The sequence below is a fragment of the Tiliqua scincoides genome, chromosome 9, assembly GCF_035046505.1.
Source record: "Tiliqua scincoides isolate rTilSci1 chromosome 9, rTilSci1.hap2, whole genome shotgun sequence".
In the NCBI taxonomy this organism is placed as follows: domain Eukaryota; kingdom Metazoa; phylum Chordata; class Lepidosauria; order Squamata; family Scincidae; genus Tiliqua; species Tiliqua scincoides.
In genome coordinates this window covers 46,102,887-46,126,881 of record NC_089829.1, presented here as the reverse complement: position 1 = coordinate 46,126,881, position 23,995 = coordinate 46,102,887, and the positions used below count along the sequence as shown (strand labels likewise).

Genomic DNA, 23,995 nt, shown 5'->3' with positions numbered 1-23,995 from the left:
AAAGCGGGAAAACACAGCTGGACGTTTGCCCAGAGAACTTCAAAAGCTCTTGTTCACTCTCCCTCCCTGAGAGCGCTGAAATGTGGGAGCAATTGATTTCAAAGAAGGTGGGTCACTTTCTCTTAATCTTCCTCCAGACATCTGTTGTGACGCCTCCTGCTAGCTCAACAGAAGTGGCACAGGTTCAGCTTCCTAAAATGAACTTCCTTTTGTAGCTGCTGTTTGATGCTGCTGGGTTCAGACTCATGGGCAACCTGAGAAAAAGAAAGAGCCAATTCTGAGATAAATACACAGGGTGTAAGTTCCTGTGTGTGTGATGGATGCCGAGGATGGATAAGACGTCACAGGAAATGACAGAAAGTGGAGAAAGAGGGCAGATTCAGAGTGCACCAGCAACCTGAGCTACTTCAACAGGCTTACCAGAGGACTGCAATGATTAGACGAACCTAATTGTTCTGTTTTGTTATGTCGTGTACTTATCCTGATTAGTTGCTTAAAGTTTATTTAGTTCCAAGGGAAAGCACTAAGCTTTTGTTCACAAATGGCTGAAATCTGACATTAGATGGAGAAGAGAAAGTCTAAGAGGAATGTTTATATGGAAGCAAAGGTAAGTCTATGCCCCCATCTAGCAACAACAAATAGGTATCAGTTTTGTATTGATATGGCAGGTTTCTCCCAAAGAATTTGGCAGTTATATTTTGCTAAGAATACTAAGTATTTTCCATGAGAGAGTCCCTCGCCCTCCTTGCAGAAGCCCAGAATTCCCTGAAGAAAGACAACAGCAATGACTATTAGATCAGTGACAAACTTAATGTTGGGAGGGGGCTGCGTTGCTGAAAAAAGCAGGAGGGTTTTTGAGAGAGGAGATGGATCTAGCGAAGAGCTGTTTGTGGTAAAGGGTGATCCATGATCCAAGGCTTGAGGACAGCCTGAGATATGAAGAGAAAGAAGCAGATGGTTGCTTATGTGGTGGACTGGCTGAAGGCACCTGGCTCCATTCACCTCCCCAGTAGAGGAGGCATGGAGGACAGGATAGTGGTGTTCTAGCCCATCATTCTCTTGTCCTTCAAACTTCCTCTCTTCCTTTTTGACTGGAGTGGGTGTCTGGGGGAGGAGGAGAAGTAGTGGAGGTGGTAGCTGGTACCTTGCCAGGTTGAGGGAGGGCAGGAAAGGACACACCGTCTCAGGTGACAAGTGACCTGTGGGCCAGTCCTAGCAGACTGGACATGATGGAGTGACAAGTGACAGGTGACAAGTGACAGGTGGGCCAGTCCTAGCAGACTGGAATGATGGAGCAGGAGTTTTCAAAGTCTCCTCAATCGACCAGAAGGAAGGAGGACACAAGAGATGAAGGAAGTGAAATGACACATGCCGGGATGGGGAGGGAGAAGTCGTTTGTCAAGAAAGAATGACTTCATACTAGATTGAAAACATATAAATTGTTTCCAGCTGTTAACACATATGTGGGTGGGAGGCGGCCAAATGGCTCACCCAGTTCTCTGGTGCCAGCAGGCCCTAATAAATGGCAGACCCTCCTTAACCTTATGCTCTCAGTGGGAACTGTCACAATTGCAGTTCCTCCAGTTTGAGTCCTTTTCCCCAGAGTCTCTAGGAATTAGATTCCGGGGGGGGGGGGGGGGAGATGCATTTCCTCCAGTGTTTGTGGTCCTCTTCAACCCCAAGTATACCATGCAGGCCACAGTTTGCAGTGTCACTCACCTCTGCTACTGAGATTCATCTGGAATGGTTGGTTGCATACTGTAAGAGTGGCATGTCTTCTTTCCTGTATCTTTTCGCCCAAAGTAGGAAGGACCACTTTTCAGTCCTTGAAAGTATCTGTATCCCACAAAATTTCTGTCCCATTGAAGGAATATCAGGAGCTTCATGAGGCTGACCACGATGGTCACTTCTCAGGCAACAAATTAGCAGGAAGCACTGCCTCCACTCACCCATCCACCCCTGTGTTCTTTCTCCTGCTTCCATGCCCTAAATTTGAAAAGGAAGAGGGGAAAGGAGCTAGAGAGGAAGTTTGGAAGAGAGTGGTGGGCTAGAGTGGACCTGATACTCTAGCCCACAACTCCCCTCTTTTCTATATTTCCTCTTTTGCTCCATCCTCCTCCTCTTTTTCAAACTTGGCAGGAGCCAGAGGGAGAGCAAAAGAGGCAGTGGTTAGTGTGCCACCAGGCGAGGGGGGGGGTGATATTTGGCATGTAGCAGGGAATAATCCTCTCTGTGAGAAGGGGGTTCTACAAGAATGCCCCAATTTTCATCGTTAAAATTGGAGGGTGTGCTGTTTACTTTTTTTTTTGCAAAACAACAGAGCCTTTTCCTGACAAATTTCCTCATCCTTTTCACCGATGATGCAACCTGTGGAGTCTTAATCCCTGTTAATATTCTTCTGTATGCTTGACTATGGAAAACTAATCCCTGTTCTAATATTTCTCTTTGCTTGAGTGTGGGCCTAACTTTCACATTTGCATTCTCAAAGTTTACATTCCTAACATATCACTTCATAAACTTCTGCAACTCCAACCAGACTTTGAACATCTTTTTTTTTTATTTTTTCATAATTTTATGTATTTATAATAATAAAGGAAAAAAGAAAGAAAAAACACAGTAAAAGGATTTAAAAAAGAAAAAAGACAAACAACAACATTAATGATACATAAAAAGACTATTAAAAATTCAAAGAATATCTCTAATAATGTAGCACAGGCAAAGTCAAATATTCTAATTACTTACAGCTTTATATCTTAATAAATTTCCACTCATATATATGTTATATCTCTAACAGCTCCTCTTATCTTCTCATTATAAATATTTCATTTCAGATTATTATTTCAGATTAATGTTCTCTATTCCTTTCAATCTAATCTTCAAATCCACAACTCATTCATTCATTATTCTCTCTCATGCAGAAAGTCAATAATTAATTTTCTAATAATTTATTTGTCCATTTCTGCAAAGTCCATAACTTTCATTCACCATTCTTCTATTGATGGAATGTCTGTTAATTTCCAGTATTGTGCATACAGTATTCTAGCTGCACTTATCATTCATAAAAGTAAAATTTCTAATTTTTCCCCCACATATTCATGTATTAATCTATCATACCCAGCCAAAAGACTTCAGGCTACATTTGCACATTTGTTCTTAAAATCAGCTTTATCTGATTTGTATCCAATGCTTTTTTGCTTTAGTAAATGTCTATCACATATGATATGTATATTAAACGATACCTCCTGTTTTTTAATTTCCAACACTTATTTGACATATTTTCATACATCTTTGCTAACCTATTTGACTTCATGTACCATCTATAAAATAATCTTATATACATTTTCCTTGATGTTAACAGTTAAAGTAAATTTCATATGCTTTGTCCACAGTTTCTTCCATTTTTCTATTGAAAGTTCATGACCCACATTTTTAGCCCATTGAATCATATTTTCTTTTACCTGTGCATCTTCTGTTTCAAATTTCAGCAACAGCTTATAAATCTTAGAGATTATCTGCTCTTCTGATTCTAATTGTTTTTCCAGTATTGACTCTTCCTCTTTAAATCAATATAACTTTTTTTTATCAATTTTAAATCTTTCTGATATTTGTACAAATAAAAACCATTGACAATTTAAACCTTCTTCTATTAATTCTTCACTAGATTTCAACTTATATTATCCCTATGTAAGACTCAATATATTTCTATATATTAACCATTTGTCTGCCTGTACTGTATCCTGTGCTTCTTGTGGTGAAGTTGATAATGAATTTTACTGTAAAACCTATTTCTATATCAGTTCCATCTCCTCCACAATTTGTGTCTAACATAATGATTCTTAAATTCAGCATTTAGTTTTACTTTATCCAGGCTAATCCATGCTAACCAAAACTTGAATCATGTCCTTCTACATTCAACCATTTTCTATTTCACAATAACAACCATTCTTTAATTCACAGAAAACAACATGGTATGTAGTAAATTTTCAAATTGGGCAACCCTAGTCCTCCTCTTTCATTTGCATCCTGCAAAATCTTACACTTTACTCTTAATTTTTTCTCTTGCTGTATAAATTTTGCCACATCTTTCTGCCATATCTTTTAAATGGTTTGTGAGAGAGGGGCAGCCCAGTCCTGAGCTGCCGAGTGCACGGGGCTCAGCAGTGCCAAAAATGGCTGTTGCTGTATCCAGAGCCCCCCAGGCAGCCGCCGCCACTTTCGTCCCCTTCCCCGGGTAAGGCAAGAACCCTTTTTCATGGTTTTTCTAAAATTAGAACCATCTCGTCCACAAATGCTCTTATTTTAAAATGTTCATTCTTAATCTTTGCACCCTGTGTTCTTTCCTCTTGTCTAATGACTCCACACAAAACTTCCAGGATAAGTAAAAACAACAGTGGTGATAAAGGATAGCCTTGTCATGTTCCCTTTTGAATCTCAAAACCTTTGACAATTCTCCATTCACTACCACCTGTACAATTTGTGATGTATAAACTGATTTTCTCTGTTTAGTAAGATTCTCTCCAAAATTCATCTCTTCTAAGACCTTGATGAGATTTTAAACATCTTTTCTTTTACAACCTCATAGTGTGTATCCCTGGTGTAGTGCAATACATAAACCAGTCATAGCTATTTGAACACAATCTGAGTCAGACCTGCCAGGAAAGGAAACATGGCTAAACTCAAGTGAGAGTAAAGACTTTCTAAAATGGGATATTGGTTTCCAACAGTGTTTTCTGTCTGGAGGGGCCATCCAGTTGTTTGCATGAAATATGATCTTTGGCGTTGTGCTGCTTTCTGGTTGAGAGAGAGCCGTGACTTAGTTCAGCTTGAGTTTCAACATAAAGAAACTGTTTGCAACCGCTTTGGAGAGGCAAGATTCAATTTGACAATTCCTTGTTCTTTCCTTTTCAGTGGCAAACCCATGAAAGATGGGTAATGGCCATGCTCTGTGCATGACATCACTGCCTGTGAAACCCTTCTCAAGCTTGAGATCCTGGCAGCCTGCTCCTTCTTTTCCAAGATGCAAGGTCACCAACATCTCTGTGCAGAGAACATGCTTGGGGAGCTGAAGAGGAACCCGCAGAAGATCCTTTTGTGGTTATTGCTGCTGTTACATTCTGATATTTTGGGATCCAGAGCTGATGCGTCTTGGAGAGAGAAGGCTCTTGACCTTATGAAGCAAGCCCCTTTGATTGATGGGTATGTGAAATGTCCTGCTTACAAAGATATTCCAACAACAGAATGGTCTGAACTGTGACACAGTTTTATGTATGCTGGTATGTTCATTTATTGAAAGAAGACTTGCAAGTATATATACAGTCAGTTCTCTTTATACGTGAATTCCCCATCTGCAAATTCACTTATCTGCGAGAGGCAGAATTGCTACTTTCATTATTCACAACTCTGTTCTCATTATCTGTCATGAGAGATCTTCTGGCGGCTGCAGGGACTTTCAGAATGGCATCTGTGACCAGTGCGGACCCCTTTAAAATGGCCAGCAGAAGCTTCTGCCACTAATTTTTAAGGGGTCTGTGCTGGTTGCAGGCAGCATTCTGAAGGTCCCTGCAGCCTCCAGAAGGTCTCTGCAGCAGTCAGAGATACTTTGGCACCTTCGGCTACACTCTGCTGGCTTCCTGAGGGTCTCTGCTGGATTCTTCTGATAGTACCCTTTCCGCCCCCAGGGTACCCCTCGTACCCTGCAGATTTGCTATTCACTAGGCTTTCCAGGAATCTAACCCTAGCAGATACCAAAAACTAACCGTACTGTGACATACTCACATCCGACTTTCCTTAGCAGTATTAGAAGTTGCAGGGATGAGCTGTTGTTACCTTGATTCTGGTTTCTTTTGCAGAAGAGAACACTGGAGCCTTGCAGTCACTTTTATCTGTTTCATTTACAAATATAAGTGTGGAGATTTGGATGGAGTCTGATAACAGAGCACCCCTTTCATGTAGTGCTGGACAGATCCCCAGAAGGCAGGCTTGCACCCCGAAACATGCTTTTGATCTTGGTGCTCTCTCTCTCTCTCTCTCTCTCTCTCTCTCTCTCTCTCTCTCTCTCTCTCTCTCTCTCTTAGCTTCCATCCCAGCCTTCAGTGAACCCAGAACATTCAAAATAAAGCATGCAAATAAATTACAAATGCAAATTTCTTGATTTGCAAAAAACTATGCAAAAATGGAAGAAAAAGGATTTGTCCCAGTTTTATTGGGAGGTTAGCAGAACTGTAAATTTATCAGTGGCTTGAATAAACAAGAGGTAATAGGAATTAATGGAGGGAAAAATATTGGATCCTCTGAACCATTGATGGAGAATATGCCAAGGCTGCACTCCAGATCATTGTGATGGGGGGGCGGAATGTATGCCACTACCTCTGTTGAGCTTGTATGCAGGGCCAGCTATTTTGGTACCTTAGGTGGCATCCCAAAATTCACTCCTGCTTACTCAGCAGGTCACCAACCACCACCTGCCATGCACCTCTTTCTTTCACGCCCTGGATGTGAAACAGAAATGAGGAACTGTCTTTCGCACCGCTCTCTTATCCGCCACACTTCTGCTTCTGCTTAATTCCCCTTTCTGAATCCAGGAAGTGAGAGAGGTGGGCAGACAGAGGTGCACAGAGGGTGCCCCTCCCTCCAGACTGCTGCCTGAAGCAACCACCTCAACTGGCCTCGTAGATGTGCCATCCCCGGATGCAAGTATGGACCAGTATATACAGAGGAACAGAGGTGTAATGCTCTGCCCCTGTATCCGGGGCAGTACATGTCACATCCATGATGATACTTCCAGGTCCTCCCCAGAGGGTGCATCTTCACACCCTCCCCCCTGTTCCTTCTTTTGCAGAAGCTGCTCTTTGAAGGAGAAGGAATGGGGGCACGAAGCTGCCAAAGCCTCATCTGCAACTAGAGTGGAGCCTGAGAGGCAGTCATGCACCCCCCTTAGCATAGCACCCAGGGTAGATCTCCCTCAGGCTCCACCCTAGTTACGCCTCTGCAGATAAACATGTGTTGATTCAATCTCTCCTCCCACCTGCTCCCACAGTGAAAGAGCTGTGGCGGAACACATGGTCATGCTTTTCAGAAGGGCTCAAAGGTGATAACAGCCTCTCATTTGCCATTCAGACACAATGATCTGCCACTAAAACTGAGATGGCTCTACAAAAACAAGCTGAGTAACATTGACTTGAAGACACTCAACACGACTGCCACGAACATTGAGAAGCTTCAGTCTGGCCATGTTGGCGCTCAGGTAGGTGGTGGTGGTATCCACACCTGTATTGGTAAGATCAGGGGGCTGATTGTTTCTGAATTAACTCAGAGCCTTTCTCTGGGACCGGAGTTTGTTTTACGTGGCTGAGAAATATCTGCATGATCACAAGTAAGAAAGAGTGGGAGGAGAGAAACTGTGCAGTTACTGGACGTGAGAAGAGAAGGGGATGTAGTAAGACAGCCAGTACTCTAATGCCCTGATTCAAATCTATGGTGCAGCCACATTTGGAATACTCTGTACCATTCTGGCAGCCACATCTATAAAAGGATATTGTGGAACAGGAAAAAGGAGCAGGAGAGGGCAGCCAATGCACTCAGGGGGGCTGGAAAACCTTTCTTAATAGGAAAGGCTATGATTGTTGTGAGTGTTTTAGTATAAAGAAAAGGTAACTGAGGGTGGGGACATGAGATTGAATAAATAACATTATTCATGCTGTGGTAAAAGAGGTTTCCCTCCCTTCTGCACAAAACTAGAACCAGGGTCAGCCAGTGAAGCTGGTCAGCAGGAGATTCAAGACAGACCAAAGGAAGTCTTCTTTCATACAGTGCATAATTCGTCTGTGGAATTCACTGCCACAGGATCTGGTGATGGCCGTGAGCTTGGACACGTTCTCAGATGACAAATCTATCAGTAGCTCCCACCCATGGCAGCTGAATGCTGCCCCAGATTCAGGGGCAAGATGCATCTGAACACCCTAAAGGGATCCAATGGCAGGGGACAGGTGTGTCTTTGTTACCTGTTTCTGGGCTTCCTAGAGACAGCCGGTGGCCACTGTGGGAACAGGATGCTGGGTGAGAAGGGCCTCATTGGCCTGAGGGCCTAACAGCCCAATCGTATTGAAGTTTTCCTGTGCCAATGCAGCAGGGCCAGCAAGGCTGGATTGCATCCTATGATCAGGCTGGAGGTGTCCTTGAGGTAAGGGGACATTTTTCCCCATATGCCAGCCGCGGCAACAGGTCTATTCAGGCCTATGCCTGCTAATTCACTTGTGCAAATCTGAGTAGATCCCTATCCACAGATCTGACCTGGGAAGGGGGATAGGAAATGGGGCACGCCAGGGCCACCAATCCACTTCCCTCCCAGGCAGCCCTAGACACTTACTGGCTGTTACGATCTTCCAAGGAGGAGCTGTTACATGTGCTGTCAGATGCTCCATTGGCATATGCATAGCCTAGAGAAGTGATCAGCCCCAGGGGGTGGAATTCCCTGCCTCATGAAGTTCAGGAGACTCCTTCTCTGTTTTTGTTTAAAGAGGCACTCAAAACTCTTGGTACTCTTCTGCCATCTTTTGGGTGGGAAGCTGGGCACTTCTGATGTCTGCTGCTGGAATGATGTTTTATTTTTCAAATGTGTCTCTGTTTATTTTTAAATCCCTGAGCTTGTTTTTGTGATCCATTGTTGCCTGCTTTTTCAGTCTGCAGCTAGTTGGCTGCACTGAGACTGTGCAGTAAAAGACAGGAGAGATTTTTTTTTAATCAGCCAATCAATGGGCAATGATTAATAGTTGTTATTCACTAGTCCAATTTTGCTCTCCATCTCCTCTTGGGGGGGGGGATTACTTAACATCTAAAGGGTTTTAGAATGCCATGAGGAAGCAGAAAACACAACGGGGCTGCAGTAAAGTTCAGAACTGTAGCATTTTATTAACGAAACAAACCAGAAACTGCAACAAAGTTCCTGGAGGGTTGCTAACATCTGTGCCAGGGGTTGTTTCGCCCAAGTCTGGCTGCAGTTCTTTGGTCCCAGCCTGCCCTGTGGTGGTCTCAGACTTTGTAGATGCTCTTCTGCCAGGCACTAAGGCTGCCCAGCATTGCAGAAGGCCCATGAAGTCTGCTGGCATGGGAGGGCCCTTGGGTCAGGAGCTGTGCTGCCCTGGCTCTGGCTGCAGCTGTGCTCTCAGCCAAACAACACAGGAGTCCGTTTCCCATTCCCGCTGACTCCCCTTCCGCCTGGCAGCACTGCCTTCCTCCTTGCCTGTTCCTGGCCCTTCTTCCTTCCTGCCTTTCCGTTATCCTCCTTTGAGTCCTTCTTTTCCTCTCCCCTCCTCTTGTTCTTTCCCTCCTTCTTCTCCTTCCTGTCTTGTTCTTCTGTCTTTCTCCCTTCTTCCTTTGCAGCCACAGCAGCATTCATGAGCTGGTACCAACCCCACCCAAGCTGTGGCAGCTGAAAGCTGCCAGTTGCCTCCATCCCTGACTGGAAGCTGTTGACAGTCACTTAGATCATCAGCCACTGACCCACCTTCCAGCTGCTCGGGCAGCGCCTCGTCTTCCCAGCAGCCACTGACTGCCACACCCACTCCCTACGCCAAAGGAGGGTGCAGACAAATGAAAGTCACAGAACCAACAGGGAGGCAGTTGTGTGGTGGAATACAAATCAAACACAATTCTGCATGTCTGTCTGTACCTGAGAGTTACTTACATGTGTGATTTCGAAGAATATTTGTTGTCGCAATTTCTTTCAGTTTTGGTCCGTGTATGTTCCCTGCGGTGCGCAGAACAAAGACGTAGTGCGCTTGACATTGGAACAGATTGACGTGGTCAAGCGGATGTGCGGAGCCTATGAGGAGCTTGAGCTGGTGACCGCTGCTCAAGGTAACGCCCCACCCTAACAGTGAAAGTTCAGGCAGCAGGATGGAAACGAAGGGAGTGCGCCTCTCCATTCATTCGCACAGAGGAACAAGGCATCACAGGCTCAGAAGTTCCCTGCACTAAAAGTCAGGCCTTCACATTCTGGTGAGATACTGGCAGGCAGGGAGGAGGGAGGTCGCTGTGCACTGCAAAGCAGGGCCCCACATTTGGGGGGCAGCACAGTGAGAAGATCTTCCAATGAGACAGCATCAGTTGAAACTTGGAGGGTGACAGGATACACAAGAGAGCGTGGCTGGAGGCTGACACTGTTGTCACAAGCCACAATGATTCGTTATTTGGAGACATGCATGTGTGTGCATGCATGTCATATGCATGAGATCTCAAACAAGTGCATGTATGTGATTGTACACATGGATGTGAGCATGCATGCATACACATGTTTGAGATTTCATGCATATACATGTTTGAGATCAACTTCTCAACTCTTCTCTTGGTGGGTATTTGTACTCAGACTTCACCAGGATCAACACAAGATCTCCTGGCTTGTGAGGAGGTACGTCAAATGCCTCCTTATTTCCATTGCCTAGTTCACATGCCACCCCTCCTTAATCAGCAGCACACCAGCTCCAAGTGTCACCCCCTCCTGGTCTAGCCCCTCCTCCTCCCGTCCTTCACACTGCCTTGAGGTTAGAGTGCCCTAAAACAGGGGTCTCCAAACTTTAGGGCCAGAGCGCCACATCAAATATCTGGCACAGTCTTGAGGGCCAGAAAAAAAATAAATTTGAAATATAAAATTTAATACATTAGGGATGAAACTTAGATAAACAAATGAATGGGCTCAAATTTCCAGAATTTCTTCAAGCACCAACATACACCACAGAAATAAATCACACACTTAAATGGACTCCTATCCCCCCATCTTCCAAGCAGCTGCCTTAAATATACAGGAATAAATATCTCAGAACCAGCACATCACAGGAAACTCTCTGAGCATGTTCTGAGGGTGGGGGAGGCCTCCTTGACCCCCAGAAGGCCTTCAGAAGGCACAAAAAATGACTTACAAATTTTCAGGAAAACCAGGAAGTGTTGTTTTAAGGCCCTCAGAACACCCCCCCCCCCCCCGAACATAACCGGAGCACAGCTCTGCTCATGTTTGGTCAAGTGGGCCAGAGGTTTGCAGGGAACTAGAGGCTAGCCGCGGTCTGGATAGAGACTTGCCAAGAGTTGCATCTGGCCCCCGGGCCGAGGTTTGGAGGCCCCTACCCTTAAGCCCTGAGGCTCCATTTGTAGATTTAAGAAGCTGCAGGCAATTGAGGCAAACATGCCTTTTCTTCCCACCCCCCTGTTCTTGCTTTACTCTCTGCCTGATGTAGACTCCTATAGCACTTGAAAGTCTGCTCTTCCACATTCTGTTGGCATCTTTTTGGTTGCCATCATCCTGCTTTGGACTGTGGATCTTTCTATTCTCCCACTCAGTGGCCTGTGATATTGCATTATGTCTAGAAGCCACCAGCCCCATCTTGTAAAGGGTTCTGCACTGACGTCTCCTGTTAACTTCAGATCTGCCTCTCTGTTTAAATCCAGGTATCACTGACAGCAAAAAGATAGCCTGCTTAATCGGCATCGAAGGGGGTCACTCTATAGACAGCAGTCTTGCGACTCTGAGGACGTTCTATGACCTGGGCGTTCGGTACATGTCATTGACCCACACCTGCAACACTCCCTGGTAATGCAGAAGCAGTTTCTTTTCAAGCCTTTTCCTCCACCAAGAGGAAGCATCTGGGTTAAATAGTCAGCATTGGTTAAATAGTCACAATGGAATCGTATAGTAGTAGTAGGCAACCTTCAGTCTCAAAAGACTCTGGTATCGCGCTCTGAATGGTGGTTCTGGAACAGCGTCTAGTGTGGCTGAAAAGGCCAATTCGGGAGTGACAATCCCTTCCACACTGGGAGCAAGTGCAGTCTGTCCCTGGAATCGTATACTTAGACCCCAATCCTATTGGGTTCTTGTGCTGCTAGAACTAGTGTTCCAGCAGCACAAGTGACATTATAGCTGTCACAAACAGCAATGTGATAGGATGGCTGGGCTGCCTCCACAAGCAGCAAGCAGCTGTGATCATGTTGCCAGCAGCTTCGTAAGCCACCCATCCCCCAATACCAGTAAGTCAGCACAGGGGGCAGGCAGCTCATGGCCCCAATAGGCAAGAGGCGTGGGTGGAATAGGGCAGGGGGAGGAATGGGGCAGAGACCTGGCCAAGAAGGGAGCAGATTGTCAACTCAGACTTGTGCCAGCAAAATCGCTAGTATAGGTCTATTTGGATTGTGGAGGCTGACTCCCCAGGCGAGGGAACAAACCTCCGAGACCCACCCCCTGCCTCTCAATTCTCATCAGTCCAAGGTGCAACTGAAGGAGTGGATTTTGCAGGAGAACAATAGTTAAGGCATCAGGCCCTATAGCCAAGCCAAGCCATGAATGTGGGAGAGCTCTTCATGGGCTCCAGGTGCCAGGGCCCTTGGCTAGATGGCATTTTCCTCTGTGGTCCACAATTAACACTAGGAGTCAGATCTCTGTAGGGTCAAGCCAATTCACTGGGCTCCTCTCCCAGATATCCAGGCTGTGTAAGGAGGAGACGTTTGGCTCTGTGGTCTGAAGGGGGCTCACAGCTTCTCCCTCTTCTCAGCCTCAGCATCAGGGTTGCATATGCAGATATGACAGAAATGAGCTTCATGGCACAGCATTTCTGGCCTGGAACCAGGAACTCCAAAGCTCTGAATTCTTGGAAATTGAACCCTTTGCACTTTCAAAAGAGGTTGTTGTGCGAGGCCCCGGGAAATGGCATTCACCGGACATTTAGCACGAATAGATGCTTTCCATCTTTCCCTGGCCTGCACGTGGGCTTGCTGCTGGCTTATCCTGAAGGTCTTGAGCAGGACTCCTTCTTGCCCTACTTTTTCACACAATGCAGGGTTATTCTATGGAATTCAGGGTGTGATGGGCACTAGCATGTATGGCTTTAAAGGGGGATTGGACAAATTGGAGGCCTATGAATCGCTAAGTGGTAATATATATGCACTACTTCCACATGCATGGCTAGTGTACCACTGAATGCTAGTTGCAGGCGAACAGAGCATGCCTTTCTCTCCTGCTTATGGGCAGCTGGTGGATCACTGCAGTAAACAGAATGCTGGACTAGATGGGTTTTTGGCCTGATCCAGCAGCGCTCTCCTTAGGTTCTAGTGCAGCAGTCTCCAAGCTAGAGGCCGCTGTGTGGCAAAAATCTCTTCCCTGGTGCGAATGGAGCTTACTATTCTGCCTGATATCCTCTGCTCCAATCTCCCCTAAAGTTCACGCTGGCCAGCTGTGTCTGCTCAGAAATCCAGGAGCAGAGCATGCTGGGGCTAAGAATATGGAAGCAGCTGGCCGGCATGAACTTTAGGGAAGATCAGAGAGGAAGATAGCAGGCTCCCCCACAGAACAGAAAGCTCTGTTCATGCAGGGGAGGGATTTTTCACAGGTGCCAGATCCGGCTTGCGGGCTGGAGTTTGGTGCCCACTTTTCCGGTGTTATGACTACACAAGCTTTATTGCATCATGTAGCAAATGCTACATTACAAATGCATTTGTAGTTTTGCTCCGTGATAGTTTAAGTAGTTTGCATGTCAGCCTGATGATTCTACTGAATCCTTCTCCTGCGCGTTTGTCTCCTCTGTAGGGCAGAAACATCGTCAAAGAAACAACATCCTTTTTATCCCAGCACTAAAGGCTTGAGCACTTTTGGCAAAGTAAGTGAAGTTTTCCAGTGAAAATTAGCAAATGATTGCATAACAGTCACCCCCAAGAGTCTCTCCGGTCTTGTATGCGGATGCATGCGCATTACTTGATCCAGTGGGGCTGTTCTTATGTACTTCCCCTGTCTTGTTGAACTCCATAACACTTCAGTCTCCATATGCTGAAGTGCCATCTGTGGTTCTTGATCTTAAAATCAAATGCACATACTGAAGCCAGCACAGGCTCTCCGCAAAAACAAAAGGGTCCTCGTTCTTCTAGAATCCTTTTACTTAAAGAAGTGCCCAGTCGGGTCAAATATAATTTTAAATCATTAATTTAAAACAACAGCCATGACAGCATTGATAAAGAACGTTGGAACACAAGAAGCCATGGAAACTCCATTCCATTTACTTTTGGCATCCTTCAGTCTCGGAAGACTATGGTATCGCGCTCTGAATAGTGTTCTGGAACAGAGTGTCCTCTCCAGTGCGCGAAGCCTGGGTAAAGTAGATATGGAGGATAGACTGTTACCCATGCAGCAAATCCCCCCTCTCCACATTGCTGAAATGGTCCAATGGAAAGGCAGAAGCCAATACGGTTGGTTCCAGCGGCGTCGCAGGAGTTGCCAGAACGTGACTGTGTTCAGCCATGAACTGCCTCAAGGACTCTGGCTCCAGATTTTGCCTCGAGGTTGACTCCTGAAGCCTTTTCCATAACTGGATGTAGCCACAAGGCAGTGGAGGTTTGGGGTCAGAGTTTTCCTTCTCTCAGATGAGCTGCCTTCCCAGGCTATCGAGTCCCATCTACCCGGTGGCTGTTTAGTCGCCTCTTACGACAAGTACAGCCAGACTGAGGGCCTATTCTTATCCCCAGCCCCCAGCCCCCATTTACTAATGGCAGCTCTAACATTCATAGAATCATAAAGTTGAAAGGGACCAATAAGGTCATGTAGTCCAAGGCAGAGAATGGAAGGAGTGTTGCAGCTGGACAGACCAGTTGTATGGGTGGCAGACGGAAAGAGACTGCAAATAGTCCCCTGCTTAAGGGCACCCAACTTAAGAATAGCTTTTGTCCACCTCCCTGCACACTGAACACTAACATGTCAAGAAGAAAGAATGCCCCCGTCCTCTCCTTGGCATGCAAATTTTTCACATGCAAGTCCACAGACAAGCAATCAAGCAGGCATTCCCCCACTCTGCAGCACTCTAAAAGGAACGTGGTACTATATGCTTAGGATTAAATCCTATAGACCACATGTGGAAATAAGGTAACTGTGTGACACTTTTGCAGAAGGAGTTGCACAAGCTGAAGGCCAAGTCAGGAGTCCATTTGGGTTTTTGTGTGTCGTGCAAGACCCAAGTGCTCTCTTGTTGGTGTGCAGGAGATCCCTTATGAACACACATTGATAACACAGAATACAACTCTTAGAGTACATCACTAGTAATTTTTTTCAAATAGCAAACTAATTTCCCTTGGCAATTACAACTGCCTGGCTCTCCATCGCTACTACAGCTATTTAGCATTTGTTTGTTGCAAACAGTTTGCTGGTGCTGTACAATTCCTGCCTGCAATTCCTGCCCAAAGATCTCAGAGAGCAGGACAAGGCAGTGATGTGGAATGTCTTGTTCCGGGAATGAAGACAGAGACAAGGCCCCAATTCAATATCATTTGACTATAAGCCAGCTTACTATATCTGAAAACACCTTCTGTCCATGTCGTGCTAGGAAGTGGTCCAGGAGATGAATCGCCTTGGTATGATAATTGATTTATCTCACACATCTGATGCAACCGCAAGAGCAGTCCTCAACATCTCTAAAGCCCCAGTCATTTTCAGCCATTCATCATCCTTCTCCATCTGCAATCATTTCAGAAATGTTCCAGATGATATTCTGCTCAGTCTGGTAAGTGAAATTTATCTCTCTCTGGGTTGTGAAAATCATGTACACAGCCACAACAGGTGGATTCATTCCACTACTCCAAAATCAGAACAGTGCATTTCCCCTCTAAAGCATGCAAACAGCTATCCCTGGCTCCCATCCCAGTCACAGACAGATGGATCTAAACAGAATCCAAAGTCCAGAGGGGTGTTAGACTGTAGAGCAGTGATTTCAACATTTTTTTTTCTCATGACATGCCATGCTGACCTCTTGTTCTTTGCCTCTCATGCTTCCAGTTTCCTATTAACATTCACTCTCCCTTCCAACCTGCCTGCTTGCTTTTCTGTTGAAGCAAGAGACATACAGGAATTGCAAGAGACTGTTTGCTTAAAGCAAGAGATATTTCGCGTGATTGTAATGAACATTAACAAAGGTAATGGGGTGCAGGGGAGCATTGGGGACCAAGGAGATAGGGTTCTCCCTTATCTCTGGTTTCTAGTATTTGCGGGGGGGGGGAGAAACGTATCCCCCACGAATACCAGGGTTTGCCTGTATATAAACTGGTTTAAGATGACATACCCTCTCCCCAGGGAAGTGTAGTTCTGTGTAGGATCTCGGTTCTGCAAACAAATTTGCCGCACTGTCACCAAGTGACAATTCCCATGATTCTTTAGGGGAAGCCATGACCGCTAAACTGGTATGGAACCATTATGTATCTGTTTATTGCTGGATAAAGAATCCCACAATTGTAGTTTTCAGATACATCCCTGGTATATGTCATTAGATTTTACTTACAGTCCCTGGTTATCGTTCCACACTAAATCTGGGATTCATTTGTTTCTTATTTTCTTTCTATCTTTTCTTTTTTATTTTTCTTCCTCCCAATTTCGTAATAATAATAATAAGAAAAACCCCTATTCAACAGGCCAAACAGCAATAGCATCGTGTTACATATCTTTTTTACAAGAGTGCCAGACAATTCTTGTCTCATTTGCTTAATTTGTTTTTTTTTCTTCCCTGTCGTTAAGAAAGAGAATCGTGGAATCATCATGGTGACATTTCCAGTCAAATTTTTGTCCTGCGGTGATCAAATAGTAAACATTTCAACAGTTGCAGGTTTGCAAATTCTGTACTGTGGTTCTTTATATCCCTTTCAGACTGTTAAAAAAAAAAATGATGCCCGCCTCCTCTCACCTCTCACCCTCCATGCCAGCTTACCTGCAATCCCAGGGGGAGCTGGTAGCAGCACCAGGTCACAACCCCGCTGCCATTTGTGGCAGTGGTTCCAAAATGGTTGCTGGTGGCGCGATATACACGTTGCCTTATAGCCATTTACAACAGTAGAATTGTGTTCCACAGTCTTAAATAGTTAACTCGAATCAGGCTGTTTGTGTTGGAGATCCGGGAAGCGCAATCCAACCCTCCCTCCTCAAACTGGCACACCTTCCTTGTGCCAGCTCCCAGCTATCAAGAAAGTGCTGTAAAGCACATTTGTAAGGACTTGGGAAAAGGATAGGCCAGCATGTGCACTGGCCCTGAGGATCCAGCCCCACATCTGGAGGTGGTAGGTTTTGCTGGCCTGGGCAGACCGACACAGGGGATGGGAGAGGGTGGAGGGAGGGAGGAACAGAGGCAAGGAGGGGGTGTTTCCGGGCAGGGGGAGAACTGGGGGTGGAATGGGTCTGGGAGGGGGATGGGACCAGCCACAGTAGCATAGGCCAGATCCCAATCCCCATCCCTGGCCAGACCAGTGTTACTTGGCCTGCTCAGATTCGCACCAGCGAAATCACAGGTGCAAACCCAAGTAGCCCCATAGAGCTGCCTGCGACGTTTCTCAGGGTAAGGTGACCAGATGCAATGGAGGACAGAGTGCCTCTCCCTTTAAGCATTGTGTAGAAGAGGGAATTTGGACAGGGTCAGCTCCACAGGGAAGGGCTTAAAAAACTGCATCTTCCCAGATTCCCTCTTTTAAACCATGGTTAAAGGTAGAGGCACCCTGTCCTCCATTGCATCTGATCACCCTGCTAAGGGGAAAGAAATCCCCTTTCTCCACGTTGCGCCCCAGCCTGCAACAAACCCTTGCTGGATACAGTGCTGGCCAGTCAGCCTGCCTCTTCCAGCCCAAGCTAGGATTGTGCCCTTAATGTAATAATAAAGAAAATCAGCAACTAAATGAAAACCAATAAATAAAAGAATTGTAGAACCTGTGAGAGTCCAAATTATTTATTTAGAACATTTCTATCCTGCTCTTCCCCTTCCAAACAGAAGTGTTCAAGGTGGTTTACAATAACCAAATGAAGTAAAAAGAAGTTTCAATTAAACTATCGCAAACTGCCACCCGGCCGGAGAGACACCCCTCCCCAAATCCTTCCATATTAGGGGAATCAAGTCACCAAAGGAAGGAAAAAAAGAGGAATGTTTTCAGACGTTGCTGAAATGGACACTGGTGTGTGTGTGGGAGGGGGGCAATCTAATCCTGGTATGGAGTTTATCTTCTGGTGACCTACCATAAAACCAGAGCCAGCCCATCTCTGAGGCCAGGTGAAGCAGTTGCCTCAGGCAGCTTGTTGGCAGGGGACCCCCCACCTCTGCCTGCTTCTCTGCTCTTCCATGTTTGGAAAAAGAAGAAAGAGACTGAGCAGAAGTGTGGAGGAGAGGATAATGGTGGGCTAGACTAGCATATTGACTCCCTCTTCCAGTCCAGGGAGTGGGGGAAGCAGAGACTGGCGCATCACCAGCTACAGTGGGCAGCATTTAGAACATTACAGCAACTGTTACCCTGCACATGCCCAATCTTGTCTGATCTTGGAAGCTAAGCAGGGTCAGGCCTGGTTAGTACTTGGATGGGAGACCGCCTGGGAATACCTGGTGCTGTAGGCTTATACCATAGTCTCTCGAGACTGAAGGTTGCCAACCAATTTAGAACTTTACCTCAAGTGGCAGGAGGTCTTAGACCAGTCTTGTATAACATGTGGGACATATGTGGCTCTTTCTAAACAGCATCATCCCTTTTCCTTGTCATTCTAGATCACTTTGACCACATAAGAAAAACTGCAGGGTCCAGATCAATTGGAATTGGTGGTGATTATGATGGAGAAGATAGGTTAGTAATCTTTTGCTTTATTGCTAAGTATTTGCCCCTCAGGATGAATCTATCCATAAGCACTGCCCTGCCCGGCTCAGAGATGCTACAGAAGTTGGCATCCTTGATTCTGCCTTATACAGTGCAGGATCCTTTACCCCATACCTTGGCCCTTGATGTCATTAGGAAGAGCCTTTGTGCCAAAGGTGGCTCCAGAGGTGGGACATGTGCTGGGGACCGTTGCTCACCCAAGGATCCACATCTGTGCCCAGCTAACCCCTAGAGCAGTGAGGGTTCAGTGATGTTCCTCACTGCTGGCTGGTAAGCCAAGGCCAAGGGGATCCTAGCCAGATGATTGTGGGGGAGAGGCAGAAGCAGAAAACTGTCGTCTTCTTCCGCTTGTACCATTTTCCAATTCTCAGTTATCCAATTCCCCCATCACTGCTAAGGAAATTAAGAGGATAATCTGATGCATCCTATTTCCCACCGCATCTCACTAAGCCTCTCCATTGGGTTCCCTAGAATCAGGCAGCAACATTTAAGAGTCCTTTTTCACTGCCCTGGCATAGGTTTCTGAGTACCCCAAGGGATGCACACATGTGCTTTCCAATAGATTAGAGCAGCGATTTTTAGTGAGAAAATAGATGTGAATTGGTCCACGGGTGTCCCGCGGTTGAATATCTGTGTTTGGAGCACAGTTTAAACTCTTCCAGGTTCTGCAGCTCTGTTTCTACAGAGCTGCAGTCTGTAATAACAAATTGTCTGTCCCTCTTCCTCTGCTTTGTCAGAGGAGGAAGAGGGACAGACAATTCTTTGCTATAGACAGTTGCTCTAGAAACAGAGCTGCAGAACCTGGAAGAGTCTCCCAGAAGCCAGAACTGACATCACAAGAGCTGAAGACCATAGAGGTTGGTGTGCCATGAGAAGAAAAACATTGAGAATTGCTGGATTAGAGGGCGCATGACATTCAGGGACAGAGGTTTTGCTCCAGCCCTCCCCCAAGAAAACATCTGGAGCTGCCATTACCTTTTCTGCATCTCTGCTAATGGCAGCCTGTGATGTAGACCAGAGACAGAAATCATGAAAATGTCCATATTCTTCCCTGAAAGACCACCTCACTGTGGCCAGAATTACATTTCTGAAAATAATTTACATCTCTGGCACTTTTGATGCTCTTCTCCATCTGTATGAATGGCTGAAAACACAGCACAGTGCAGAGCAGAGAACAGAGTGAGAGGTCAACATGACTTCCCCAGTAGGACTCTTCAATTTAATTTGGACTCTTGAATTTGAAGTTGAAAATTCCCCAAAGAGGGCATTCACCTGTCGTTTTGTCTGGGTCTCATGACAAGAGAAGAGGTCAGATGTACAGAGCTGTGCAGAGCTCCCAGGAGCAACTTAATCTGATTGAGCTCCAGCTCCAGCTGAGCTCTTTTACCTCTCCTAGCCTTGCCTGCCCCTCCCCAGCTCTACCCGACCACATCAGAGTGAAGATCCTTAAAGGGGCAGCCTTCACTCCACCACCTCTAAGCCACTTCTTGCCTAAATGTGTTCCCTGCTTTGGGGAGCAGGCAGCAAAGAGCAAGCTGTTCCTGGCATAGCAGGGACTGATATCTCACCCTTGAGAGAGTGGGGCTCGGATGGAACCACCTCTGGAGGTTCAGGTTCCGGGAACTCTCACTGCCTGGTTCACCCCCAACCACAGGGACTAATTTCTGCACTTGAACAGCTGGTGCCAGATGCTCCCCAGCTTCCATCCAAGCCTAAGTCCTGATCACTCAAAGTCACGACCAGAGTGATGACTCTTGCGCAATCAGGTCTCCTATTTGATCCCGTCTCTTGCAATTCTTTGCAACAGAGGAAGCATTTCATTCTGCCCATTTCTTCGCTAACAGGTTCCCTGAGGGACTGGAAGATGTTTCCAAATATCCAGCTTTGATCGAGGAACTGCTGAGGAGAAACTGGAGCCAAGAAGAACTGAAGGGAGTTTTGAGAGAGAACTTCCTCCGTGCTTTCAGGGAGGTAGAAAAAGTAAGGTCAATTTCCTTCATTGCATATTGCATATGCTGACTTGTAGGCAAAGGCCTGTTCAGGCAATCCTCATTATGGGAAGAAAAGTTTAATAATTGCCTGGATGGATCAGATAAATGATCTACCAAGTCCAAGTCTGTCTTTAATAGTAGTCAATCAGCTGCTGCTATTATTATTATTATTATTATTTTTAATTTTTATTTTTATTATTTGTTAACAGTATTTATATACTGCTTTTCTACAAAAAGTTCACAAAGCGGTTTACAAAGAAAAATCCAATAACTAATGTCTATTCCCAGGAAGCTTGTAGAACATATTGAGGTGGGACATCTCTGTAAGTGGCAGTCTACCTCTAATTAAGTTCATAATCTCTTCCTGTTTACCCTTTTCACCTAATTAGAGACATAATGCCTCTGCCCTAAATGAAACTTCCATATTTCATCATTGCGTTGACCAGCCTGGCTTCCAAGAAAATTATTAGAACAATTATTAAGTGGGATCTGACTGAGATGGTTACTGAGATGGTAGTGGCTTGACAGGGGATACTCACCACTTGCCTCCCTCCATCAGCCAGTTTCTTCACTCTGCCTCCCACTCCCTGGATTTGAAAAGGGGTGGAGCAGAAGAGGAAGTGTAGTGCAGAAGAGAATGGTTGGCTAGAGCGTCAACTCTACACTTCCTTATCCATTCCATTCCCCCTTTCCTTTCCTAATCCAAGCAGCCCATGATGGTTGCAGCTGACACACTTCTGGGTAAGTGGGGTGGCCTTTGGCACAGCAGGGCGACATGCAAGGAGAGAGGCATTTGGTGCTCTGCCTCAGAGGCCAGAAGATCTTGGGCTGGCTCAGATTAAAACCATCATGTCAAAGAACAATAAGATACACCGTGCATGTGTCACACACAGATGGTTTCACACCTGCAGTTAAGGTGATCACAAGGAAGAGAATGGGGAAAGAACTTTGACTGACACTTTGGAGAACCACTGTCAGTCAAACCAGAAAATATTATCTTGGCTCATCAGACCGCGGGTGGTCCTTGCACGGGCTAGACCAGTGCTTTCCAAACTGTAGGTCGCGACCCACCAGTGGTCACGAGCCAATTTTTGGTGGAACATGAAAAGATTTTGAAATTGGGTCGCAGTGCTAAAATGTTTGGGAAGCACTGGGCCAGATGGAGTGAGGTCTGACTCCGTCTCAAGCAGCTCCCTGTGCTGACAGAGCAACGGTTCTTTCTGATTAGCACTGCTTTTGAATTCTTCTAGGTGCGGAATGAGAGTTTATCGGAGGCTGCGAGCGAAGTGGAAATTTCTCCTGAAAACATCGACCATTCCTGCCGCTTAGCTCTGAAAGCCCCTCATCTGCCAGCAAGCAGAGCTTACAAATTGCCTTTCTGGGGACAAGTGAACAGCCTAATATTCACTATTGTGATGTCTATAATGGTGCACTGAGATCATCTCAGGTCTGGGCTTTGTGCTTCCACCTACCTGTGCGGAGGTTGATGAAGCGTGATGTGCAGAGCAACACAGCGTTGCTGTGAGTGGAAACCATTCCAGCCTCTTCTTAAGGTCTAGGCACAAAGGGAGGAAACTATGTTTGGAATCAAGGACTGAGTTACTGCACTTGCTGTGCTCGTTTTAAAGTGCAGGAGCTCACCGTGTCACCCCCTTCTATATACAACTATCCCCCAACAGCACTTCTAATTTCTTCATTAGGGTGTTTTCCTCTCTTGCCACTTATTTCTGCTTATTATACTTCATTCCAAGATTATGCTTGTTTCATCTCAAACTGAGTGGGTTGCAGTAGTTTGAAAACAAATGTGGAAAAGGGGGGATTTGAGTGCCAGCCTCTGCATGTTGGAACTAAATCGCACTGTATTCAGTAGGACTTACTCATGTAAATTTGCCTAGGATTGTTCCTAATCCTATTGGGCTGCCGCAGTGCCAGAATGTGTGTTCTGGTGACACAGCATGCTTTATGGCCGTCACAAAATGTAGTGCGTCATACAGCACAGCCAGGCGGCCACATGATAGCTGCCACTGCAGGAGCCCTGGAGCTGCTAAGTTGGTGTGGAGGATGGGAAGTGAGCAGGGGGCGTGGAATCGGGCGAGGGGAGGAATGGAGCAGGCAGAGGTGGGGTGTGTGCCAAGAGTGGAAGGGGGCAGTTATTAGTAGCAGTAGTTCTGCACCGATATCCTATCCTGCTTCCTGGCCTCAATCCATCTACCCAGGTTCACTTGAACTTGCACCAGCAAGATCACTGGCACAGGTCTGAGTGGACCCATCAGGGCAGCAGAAGACTAACCAAACATGGCTGGTTTTGATTTTCTAGAAAACATTGTTCTTTCTGGAGACTCAAGGAGCTGCTCAAGCCTGTCTCCAGGGCTCTGCCCCGAGGGGGCTGCTGTGCGAGGCGCAGAGAAGCACTTGAGCCTGTGCTCAAGGTCCAGGAGAAGCACTTGAGCCCGCGAGCCAGGCAGAGCCCGAGAGCCTGGCTACTGTTGCGCAAGGCTCCTGCAGGAGGAGCTGCGCGGGGTGCCTACCCACAGCAGCAAAAGGAACCACTGGGCACAGAGGCAGCAGGTGATCGGCCAGGTTTGGGGTAGCTTGGGCACACTGGAACAGCGAGCTGGATTCGAACCCTTGGAGTTGATCAGATTCGTATGGCAGCTGCATACAGGAATACGGAAAACCAAGCGCACTCCTACGTCTCTCTGAAACAGAGAAAACCGCCCTGCCCTGCCTGCCCTGCGCTGCAAAGACTTTTCCAGGGCCCTGCACCTTCCCCGCACCCTGCCCCACTCTGACCCACTGCCCCCTGGCCGCTTGACAGGGTCAGGGCCTCTGAGAAGAATGTCATGGGGGACGACGACAGAGTTTCCTTGGGGCCTCCCTGCAGAGGGACAGAGTTGTGGCAGGTGAGCGGAAAGGGGCAGGGAGGGGCGAAGCAGTCTCCAGGCCTCTGCCCTGAATGTGGTGCTGCTGTGCAAGATCCAAAGAGGGCATAGGATGTCACTGACTCCCAGAACACTCAGTCTATGTCCGTTTTGAGTTATTAAAATCCAATTTTTGTTCCGCAAGGCAGTTGTGTTTTCATGTTCTGGTTAATTGGCCATAACCTTTCACAGAATACAGATATTCCACTGGGGTTTGTTTCATTGCATTCAGCATTCAGCAGTCAATTACCGTTCCCGTGATATATAACATGATGGTGTTAATCATGCATACCAAGATTTTCACAAGTCTGGTCACTAGTGTCAAGCTCAGCTGGTCTCCCCCCCCCCAAAGCTTGGTGCCTGGCACAACTGCTAACCCCTGCACTGCCTTAGCTACGCCAGCGACGGGGGATCCAGGTTGGCCTCCTGCCTGCCTCGTAGCCTGCGCTGGTG

At 46.4% G+C, this 23,995-nt stretch overlaps 1 protein-coding gene and 1 pseudogene across 1 annotated transcript; both read left to right on the top strand.

Annotated features, from left to right (window-relative positions):
- Positions 1-203: 203 nt before the first annotated feature.
- Positions 204-23,680, top strand: LOC136660508 (dipeptidase 2-like). The gene is made up of 11 exons (XM_066637725.1): positions 204-607; positions 4,909-5,196; positions 7,117-7,243; positions 9,726-9,855; positions 11,437-11,578; positions 13,565-13,634; positions 15,345-15,521; positions 16,526-16,613; positions 18,525-18,600; positions 20,475-20,610; positions 21,872-23,680. The coding sequence occupies exons 2-11, from the start codon at positions 5,018-5,020 to the stop codon at positions 22,055-22,057; spliced, it is 1,311 nt and encodes a 436-aa protein (XP_066493822.1). The 5' UTR covers positions 204-607; positions 4,909-5,017; the 3' UTR covers positions 22,058-23,680.
- Positions 18,258-18,377, top strand: LOC136660703 (5S ribosomal RNA; annotated as a pseudogene).
- Positions 23,681-23,995: the final 315 nt, after the last annotated feature.

What these genes read in the sequence shown, in the direction of transcription:
- LOC136660508 (XM_066637725.1), top strand. Translation starts at nt 5,018, where the DNA reads ATGCAAGGTCACCAACATCTCTGTGCAGAGAACATGCTTGGGGAGCTG. An exon ending in GCTTGAGCACTTTTGGCAAA is followed by an intron (nt 13,635 to 15,344) that starts GTAAGTGAAGTT and finishes ATGTCGTGCTAG; the next exon opens with GAAGTGGTCCAGGAGATGAA. An exon ending in CTTTCAGGGAGGTAGAAAAA is followed by an intron (nt 20,611 to 21,871) that starts GTAAGGTCAATT and finishes GAATTCTTCTAG; the next exon opens with GTGCGGAATGAGAGTTTATC.